This window comes from Poromitra crassiceps, assembly GCF_964638095.1.
Source record: "Poromitra crassiceps genome assembly, contig: HAP1_SCAFFOLD_304, whole genome shotgun sequence".
Lineage (NCBI taxonomy): Eukaryota > Metazoa > Chordata > Actinopteri > Beryciformes > Melamphaidae > Poromitra > Poromitra crassiceps.
Genome location: NW_028152097.1, coordinates 1 through 10,000, shown reverse-complemented (window position 1 = coordinate 10,000; position 10,000 = coordinate 1). Strand labels below are relative to the sequence as shown.

Sequence of the window (10,000 nt, the reverse complement as noted above, 5' to 3'; positions counted from 1 at the left end):
CTGTCTGTCTGTCTGCCTGTCTGTCTGCCTGCCTGTCTGTCTGTCTGTCTGTCTGTCTGCCTGCCTGTCTGTCTGTCTGTCTGTCTGTCTGTCTGTCTGTCTGTCTGTCTGTCTGTCTGTCTCTCTCTCTCTCTCTCTCTCTCTCTCTCTCTCTCTCTCTCCCTCCCTCTCTCTTACTGGTCTTCCTCACATGGTCTCTCCTCTCACTTTCCCTCTCTTATCAGTGGTGGATGAAGTATACCTGAAAGTCACACTTACTTAAAGTCTTAAAGTATCTGATATTAAAGTAAAAGTACAAGTAAATGCTGTTAATAAAAAAGCAAGTAAAACACAAGCCTGGGCTTGATGGACATCTTCTTGGTACAACATGATGGTGCATGATTAACTAGGAGCACTGATTCAGGCGACCACGTTTCTTCTGATTTTACTTAGGATCATGTAAAATGTAGCTAATGGATTAAAAGTATATATTTTATTTTGGAAATGTGGTGGAGTAAAAGTGAAAGTTCACAGAAATATGAATACACAAAAACTCTAGAAAAATAAGCAATATCAGGCTATCAAATAATTATAATCGTGATCCCATAGTAGGCATCAAAGAATTTAGCTAAACTAAACTACGGGGAGGCACCTTTTTCCAGGCTTTGTCTGAGGGGAGGCTCATAGTCTCAGACTTTGAAAACTCCTGGTATAGATAACCCAATAGTCCTGTCTCCCTCTGAGGTATGTTGTATACATAACCTGGCCACATGTGTCGACTGATCTGTCTCTCCCGCCTTCCCTATCATCTCACACTTTCACTTTCCTCTGTTGCTTTAATCTCAACGTTTTCTTTCCCCGACCAACCTCAGATTATCACACTCTCACAGACTTCACTATGCAGCAGTCAAAACAATCCCTGGACTCCAGCAGACTCAAAAAATTAGATGAGGGTTTTGATGCTAAAGCTTCACTTGGAAAGATGTTTATTCGTCTTGGAGGCTAGATCAAGTCAGACTGTCTGCAACAGAGAAGAGACTCTCTCTTCAGCTGCAGGAGAGTTGCCTATAGAGCTTAACAGTGACCGGCCACTTTTGAGCTGCTCCGGGTTCCAAGTGAATTTCCCATTCGTTCATCTCTCCATTGACGTTGCAGAACATCCCTTATATATAAAAGAGTTTTAAGCCTGGAACCAAGCCAACCATCTACGAGGTAAATCGTGGCCATAGAGCAGAGACACAAATGCGTGTGTGTGCTCCCCCAGTCAATTGTTTTCTGGTCCTGATGCAGCTGGTTGGCTTTGTTCCAGGCTTAAAACTCTTATATGAACTGTCTGAAACGTCAATGGAGAAATTCATAGGAAATTCACTCCCTAGGAACCGGAGCAGTTCGTCACTGTTAAGCTCTCTATAGCCTCTCTCTCTCTATTATATCTCCTGTAGTCTCTCTCCCTTTCTACTCCATATTCACTCAACTACTGTATACACCTATCGTTCACTTCCTCTCTCCTCCACTCCACATGAGGAACCCTGAAGAATGTCTTTTCTGTCAGGACCGACCCAGGCCGGCGTCAGAGATCTGCGGGGCTTTCTAAACACAGTACTACTGCACAGACAGACGTCCCATAGAGAGAGGGCCTGTCTGACTCACCTCTCTCTTCCTTCATATTCCCCATCCTCTTAATTCAATTTCTCTCCTCCGTTCTCCCTTCTCGACCAACCTACCAAAGTTACACAAAGGCAACGGGTGGGGTTCCCCTATCACTGAGCGAGTTACCGACAACGCTGGTGTTTCTTTTAGGCATTTCCAAAATGATATAATATCATTTGGGTGGCTCAGTGGTTAGCACTGTCACACCTCACAGCAAGAAGGTCGTGGGTTCGAATCCCCCCCCCCCCCAGGTCCTTTCATGGTGGAGTTTGCATGTTCTACCCGTGTTTGTGTGGGTCTTTCTCCGGGTGCTCCGGTTTCCTCCCACAGTCTAAAGATATGCAGTGTTGTGTATTATCGTAATGTAACCCAGTAAATGTACTGTTGATGTATGTAATGTGAACAGGGGCACTCCTGAAAAAGAGAGCATTGCTCTCAGTGAGGCTCCCCTGTATAAATAAAGGTTAATTAAAAAATAACAAGAATAATAATCCTAGCCTACTAACAAAACAACGTCCGCAGGATGTCCCCTCCCCCCACCGGGGGACACGGTGGCGCAGTGGTGGTAACGCTGTCGCCTCACAGCAAGAAGGTCCTGGGTTCGTTTCCCACCTGGGACGCCGTGGGTGCTGAGGGTGTGTCCCCATTCCCATGTCCTCAAGAGTTTGCATGTTCTCCCCGTGCTCCCCTGGGGTTCCCTCCCTCCAGATAGGAACCCCCCACCAAAAACATGGGGGAAAAAATGTCCCCTCTGAATGTCCGCTACATGTGATTGTGTAGGGGATCCCAGGACGTTATTGTGGGACATTCGAAGACGTTACAGGGACGTTTTCGGAAAAGTCCTCTAGACACCATTTCATCATTATTATACATTATGACTTTCTGAAACTTCCCATACAGTATATGGCAGTGTTGCATGGACCCATTATACCCAGATTTAACAATTTATGCTACATTAAAAAAAGACTTTCCGACCGAGTGGTTTCACAGCCCACCGCCTAAGAACACCACAGCTAAACGATGAGACAGGAATATATTTTAAATCATGTACATTAACATAAATGGCTTCAACATGTTTTTTATATTAAAAAAATTGGCATCAAGTAATACTAGACTTTGTTGACAATGTTCGCTGGGTAATAGGAGTTATATGATAATAGCGTTAATAAAATGCAAACCATGTGTTCATTAACCAAGTGTTAAAAAAAAAAAAAAATTAAATAAACATATCGATACTTGGTGCCAGTGTATCGATAACGTATCGTGTGGAAATATCGCGATACCGTGAGTATCGATATTTTGTCCCACCCCTAATGTACAAGCTGACTGAAGCTCATTAAAATGTCCTCCACAGTCACACAACGTACATTTCAGTGAGCTTCAGTCAGCCTGTACATTACATTCTGGCCCCAATGCAAAGTTTGACAGCTAAAACCGGTAGGTGGGAAGTCATAAAGTAACAGGAATAGAGGAAACACATTGAGTGTTATTTTGATTTGTTGACGGTAGGCAATGCATTAAAAACCACCGGCCTCATCCTTTAAGTGAGAGGGAAGTCCATTTTAAATATTCCATGTGTTGTTTGCCGTTTGGTAGCAGCAACTTTGATCCAAAGTGCCTTCTTTTGGTATCATGAGTTGACACGTTTTTAGTGTTGTGTTGCCAGCCGGAATAAAACCCATATCTCAGGCACCTCTATCCTATACTGGAGTACACTGCAGCCTCTTTCTAATGCATTTATTGATCTCAATTGAAGCCCAACCAGCCTTTGCTAACTCTAATACAAACTTTTAGCAAACCAGCAAACTAATACGAACCTATTTAAATATATCTCCATGTTGTCCCAATGGGCATGTCAGCCGAGTTTATTTGATATTTGGTTTTAATCCATCCATCTAATCCATTGTGGTATCATGATTTCATAGATCTGGGTGGTATTGTTGCTGCCAGTTGAAATGATACACGATCACCCAGGTGTAGCACATTGGCAACTGTTTCAAATACATTATATTTTTATAGCATAAAATATGTTGATGTGGAGACGATTTTATTTGATCACAAGACTTTATACAAGTGTGAAGCCCAACCAGTCTATGTGAGCTCGTGTCATGCTAACAAGTTGTCAAATTGAGCCGTAGAAACTTTCCCACAGCACACCGACAACAGGGTCAAAGGTCATCCACTAACACCTGTCACCGGTTCTCAACCCCGGGGTCACGACCCCACCAGGGGGTCACAGGATGGTTATCAGGCGTCATGTCAGAGTGAGTCATAGAACTTGAAAACAAAAAGGCAAAGAGATAATTACGTCATTATATTTAGAGTGATGGGAACAAAATGCCTTTTTTTTGTGGGAAATATTGAATAGTTACTCGAGCATTTAACAGCCCTAAAAGAAAACGATAAAATATGAGTTTATGATGCTGTATAATTGTGCCCAGTTCACAGAGGGTTGTGACCAGGTGATTCTTAGTTTTAATGGTTACACTTTTGTGGACTGAGCGGTTCACACCTGCTTCCTTCACCCTGGTAATCATTCAAAACGTTTTGAAGGAACTTTCACATGGGAGTCGATTTCCGTCTCCCTATAGATTTTTTTTTTTTTTTTTTTTTTTTTGCGTTCTGACCAAGTGAGCAGGGAGAACATGCAAACTCTGCACAGAAAGGCCCTTTTTGATGACCCCACCTGGGCAGTGGTCACTGAGGACATGGGGATGTGGACACACCTTCAGCGTCCCAGGCGGGAATCGAACCCAGGACCTTCTTGCTGTGAGGCGACAGTGCTACCACTGCGCCACCGTGCCTTCTGTAGAATTCTTTGACGTTGCGTGATGCCACATGACCCCTATGCATTGATTTTGCATTGTGGGCATTTCATTTATTTTTTGGCGTCCAAACTATAGAGACAGTCCGCATGTCTGGGAACGCCCACAAAATGTTAAACGGCTGGCGCGCGAGTGGGGTGAAACCACCGATATATCTCATGGGCTGACTCACCAAAAGACGGTGCTGTGGCTCTAAAGTACGGGCTTGGGGGTTCTAGAGCAGAACACAAGACGTCTGCTCAGATGTGCGTTTACTGCGGTGGTTAAACCCCCGATCGTGTCTGCCTGGGCTAGGCTATCAGCTAAATTCTAACTTTGCTGAATGGATAGAACGGGGGAATTTAATTTACCCCACCCTGACCCCGCCCCCAGCAAGGCTGAGCCAGCTAACCCAGCGTCTATTGTGGGAGTTCCTAGAGCCTGTATGGGCGTTCCCAGACATGCAGACTGTCTCTATTGCAAGCTGAAGCAACGCATTAGTCATGACGTCTTCTACTAGGGCGTCTGGGTAGTGTAGAGGTAAACGCACCACTCGCCTACTAGTACTACCGCAGAGACCCGGGTTCAATTCCCGACATCCTCGGCTTGGGTCAGACGTTCTTACAGACACATTTGGCCGTGTCTGCGGGTGGGAAGCCGGTGGGGTATGAGTCCGGGTCGCTGCACTAGCGCCTCCTCTGGTCAGTCTGGGGGGCAATTGTTCAAGGGGAAGGGGAACTGGGGAGAATAGCGTGATCCTCCCACCTGCTACGTCCTGCCAATGAAACCCCTCGCTGTCAGGTGAAAAGAATCGGCTGTATTGTAGGAAGCATGTGCTAGTCTACGGCTCCCCCCTGATCTGCAGGGATGGAGCAATGGGGAATCGGCCGAGCACAACAGAGGTGAGAATGGAGAAAAGTATTAAAAAAAAACGAAACTTCTCACCTTTCCCGCCGTCCTCGACAATGTCCGGCTCGTCCATGCTGGGCGGAGCCTCTAGTGATATTAGGAGGGGGCGTTCCTCAGGATCTTCCTCAGGACCATCGTCAGTTCCAGGATGTTTACACAGCTCCTTTGTCATTGCTTTACAGATCATTTTAGGGTTACCACCATTGGAAATCTATAATGGGCATGCAACAGTTTCACAGTTATGTTTATTGAAATCTGTGAAGTATTTTTTCCATCATATTTCTGATGGTAAAATATGATAAAAACACAGGTTGTTTCAACATATGCAGATGTTTTGTCTGGAGCAGTGAAACAGCCTAGTGTCCAGCTGCAGTCCAGCAAATCTGACAGCTTGGAAATCAACAGAAAGAGGCTTGCCATGCAGGCAGCTGTCCACTTTAGGTCAAGCTGGCTTCATCTTACATCTTGATGGTCTGTTGAAATCAGATGGACATTCCTCTGCTGTATTGGAGCCACTATCTGTCTAAAGTCATCTTTTCCACAACGGACAAAAAACCTTTTCTAATTGGCTTCTATGGACCCAAAGGACACGGAACCTAGTTTAGACCATGGAAACTTACAAAATAACTAAAATTATGAAAACATATACCAGAATTTGAGTTTCATGGATTCTAAGAGACATCAGTATTTTCATCACGAGTACATGATTTACCCCCGGGGGTCAATAAAGTTATTCTGATTCTGATTTCTTCTAACCATTAAAAAAAAAAAAAAAAAAAACACAGATACGATTTAGTGCACTACTTTAGCAGTAAGTATTGCTGATATGAAATGGCTATAAAAAAAAGCAGCAATAAATGATTATGATGGCTTCTCAATTTTCCCTATGGGAGCTGACCTGAAGTCAAGTAGTCCTCCTGTAGCTTTTTTCAAGTTGCTCTCGTTCTTCGTCTCATTCAGCTCCTGTCCATCCATGTACAGTAGAAGTTCCAGATGTTGTAGTGATGCACTTAGCCCACAGACAGATCTTCCAGTAAAGGTTACTTGAATACATCAAGGGAAACCGCTTGATCAATCAGTTATTCAATGAAGTAATCAATTGCCAGAGAGCAGCCACGGATACATTCACTTCACCTGAGAGTGAATCTACAGTAGGAAGAGATGTCGGCTGAAAAAGGTGCTGACGTGTAGCCTATGTTTATGTGTATGAGTGAGTGTGTGTGTGTGTGTGTGCGTGTGTGCACTCCATCAAGGGTCTGTTATCTGACCATTGGTCGTGGAGTGCATGAGAGGGAGTGTGTGTACAGTGCACTGCGTACGCTACTGTATATCTTTATCTTTCTCTGTGTGGATAAGGAGATAATCACCTGTTGCTGGACTGCAGCGTTCTCACACACACCTTTCTCTTTGGTAAACACTGCAGATAAGTGGGAGCTGTGGCTTTCTTAGTTAATATTTATAAAACGTTTATTTTCTGTCAGGCAATCCGATTGGGCGGGTTTGGTAACCATGGAGCTATAGTTTGAGATACGTGTTGTTTTCTCCTGTTTTTATTCTTATGCCAGGACTACTTTGGAGAAAATTTTAGTTGAGTACACAATCACACATACATTGGTAACTGTTGTATAAAAACGAAAATACCCATGAAGAAGTGTTTGTGTGTGTTTATGGTCACTTTGGTGATGCATATAGTCAAGTTGAATCTGCAGTAATATTGCTTATATACAGTATATATATATATATATATATATATATATATATATATATATATATATATATATATATATATGTGTGTGTTACAGTCAGTGACAGAGGCTTCAGTCTGTCTGTGTGTGTTACAGTCAGACAGAGGCTACAGTCTGTCTGTGTGTTACAGTCAGACAGAGGGTGCAGTCTGTCTGTGTGTTACAGTCAGTAACAGAGGGTGCAGTCTGTCTGTGTGTTACAGTCAGACAGAGGTTGCAGTCTGTCTGTGTGTTACAGTCAGATAGAGGCTGCAGTCTGTCTGTGTTACAGTCAGACAGAGGCTGCAGTCTGTCTGTGTGTTACAGTCAGACAGAGGCTGCAGTCTGTCTGTGTGTTACAGTCAGACAGAGGCTGCAGTCAGACAGAGGCTGCAGTCTGTCTGTGTGTTACAGTCAGACAGAGGCTGCAGTCTGTCTGTGTGTTACAGTCAGACAGAGGCTACAGTCTGTCTGTGTGTTACAGTCAGACAGAGGCTGCAGTCTGTCTGTGTGTTACAGTCAGACAGAGGCTACAGTCTGTCTGTGTGTTACAGTCAGACAGAGGCTGCAGACTGTCTGTGTGTTACAGTCAGATAGAGGCTGCAGTCTGTCTGTGTCTGTGGCTGCCCACACTGCTCCTAGTTCTAGGAAGGTTCCTAACTTCCTAGTAGAGGATGGGTCAAATGCAGAGGATGAATTTCCCCAAGGGGATAAATAAAGAATAACTTAACTTATAACTTAGAGGCTGCAGTCTGTCAGTCTGTCTGTGTGTTACAGTCAGATAGAGGCTGCAGTCTGTCTGTGTTACAGTCAGACAGAGGCATCAGTCTGTCTGTGTGTTACAGTCAGACAGACAGAGGCTGCTAAGGACATTGCAGCCTGAGGGAGTTTGTGTGGGCAGGGAGAATAAAGCAGAATACCAGCCAGTGACTGATCCAGAACTACAGACTTCATGCTACAGCTGACATTATTCATATATCCAACTGTGAGCCAGAGTGAGATGAATGGACATGTCAAGCTCTGTGACAGATCTTTGGTTGGGTTGAGCCAACCTGAGCTGCCAGAGGAACAGTTTGAACTTGCCAGATCGATTGGATGTGTCCCATCAGTCAAACTCAATCAAGCATGGATGTAGAGACTTTGGATTGGATTGGTCCAGAGCTGAAAAAGAAGCTGATTGAAATACATCTTCTCTGTATCTTTTCCTTGGCCTGCCATACACAGGAGCATCCTTGCCTGGATTAAATCTCCAGATTTCTCATTAACCGCATGACGATTTGAAATTTGCAGTTATCAATTCCAAAATTCCAAAGTTTAAATGATTGATTAATGAGCTGACATAAGAAGATAGTGGGGCTGGATCCAGGCACACGAATAAGACTGCATCTCCAATTAGTAAATTGCAAAGAATAGTGTCATAATGTGTAATATCACATTAGGGGAATTAATTTTTATTTATGTATTTATTTATGTATGTATTTATTTAGTTATTTATATTATTAACGGCTGTGTGGCTGGTATTGTCTTCACCTTATAGTGTGTGTGTGTGTGTGTGTGTGTGTGTGTGTGTGTGTGTGTGTGTGTGTGTGTGTGTGTGTGTGTGTGTGTGTGTGTGTGTGTGTGTGTGTGTGTGTGTGTGTGTGTGTGTCTGTCTGTGGACATATTTTGTGAACACGGGTCATGAAACTTTACAGGGGTGCAGTTCAAATCACAATGAAGGCCGAGGTGGAAGATGGGTCCGAGCAAGGGGGCCCAAAGTAGGGAGGTAGGAAGCAGGGAAAGGTCGTGACTGGTGTGATCCCATCGCAAGATGGTTTCTAGTTTAACCTTTAACCTTATTTTTAACCCTTTGAATTGAAAAATATTTCAAAGCTGCACCGGGTAACTTCAATGTTAGGAGATCCAAATGTCAATGAGAAGTTCGCTCCTGTTTACCAAGCAGCCGGTCTGTGATGCTTCAAAGATACCATGAGAGAGGAACAGACTAATGACAAACTAATGCTGCTCAGTGGATACAGCTTGTTTTTTACTTAAGTTTTGATTCATCACTTCCTATGAGTGTTCCTATAGAGACACTGCATGAAATAGGCCACGCCCATCACGGGGGAAAAGCTCCGTTCATTTCCACACACCAGCGTCATTTTGCTTGAATTAAACATAGCTAAAAGCTGTTGTGTGGTGGGCTATGCAGACAACAAATGTAAAAAAATCGCCAGTTAAAGTTTTTTTGTACTCCTGAGCAAAACAAGGAAGCCATTTAGAATTGGCGAGAAGAAAAATGTGGATCTAGCTGTCAAGGAAGTAAGTTGGAGTGTTCATCTTCTGTATATACGATCTATTTGTACAACACGCAACCATGCACGTGACATAGGAGAACGGCAGGATTGGAGGGGGGGTTTCCGTTTTCCCCCGTCTTGGGCGTGGCTTCTGAATGATGACGCGTTACGCAGTGTCTCTATGGGCTGAAGTTTATATATATATATATATATATATATAAAATATTGCGTATAAGTGCAGCTGTAACTTGCTGTACAGTAATGTGTTCTGCACAGAGTGATGCGGGGGTCAGGTGAGAGCCTGAGAGACATCAGGGAGGAAATCTGGAGAATGCATTAACATCTCCTGCTCCCTAGGTGGCAGCACTAAAGTGAAATCCAGGCCTCTCCGATATGGACTGTGTCAGTTTCAGCATCATGTGACGCTGTTGTTGTTGTAGTTGTTGCTTCCGGGGAAAATGTACAGCAGGATTGTAAACGGCACGAGATGCTTCTTAAAATGCTTTTTAAAATGCAGTCACTCTGTTTCCTTTGTGACACTGTGCTTCCAAATTCCCTTCCTTCTCTTTATACCTTCATCTGTTCAGGTCTTTTGTGCTTTGTCTTCTGGAGCATGTAAAGCTGACAGACCAACCCCTCTGTTGTTGGATTCCATTTA

The 10,000-nt window shown here is 43.8% G+C and overlaps 1 protein-coding gene across 1 annotated transcript in view; it reads right to left on the bottom strand.

Moving 5' to 3' along the window:
* Positions 1–5,514, bottom strand: part of LOC310771009 (recombining binding protein suppressor of hairless-like protein) — a gene marked incomplete at both ends in the record, with an annotated part of 43,046 nt that extends 37,532 nt beyond the window's left edge. Inside the window, one exon of the mRNA XM_083663695.1 lies at positions 5,379–5,514. Coding sequence (XP_083519821.1) covers positions 5,379–5,514 — 136 coding nt within the window. The remainder of the gene's footprint in view (positions 1–5,378) is intronic.
* Positions 5,515–10,000: the final 4,486 nt, after the last annotated feature.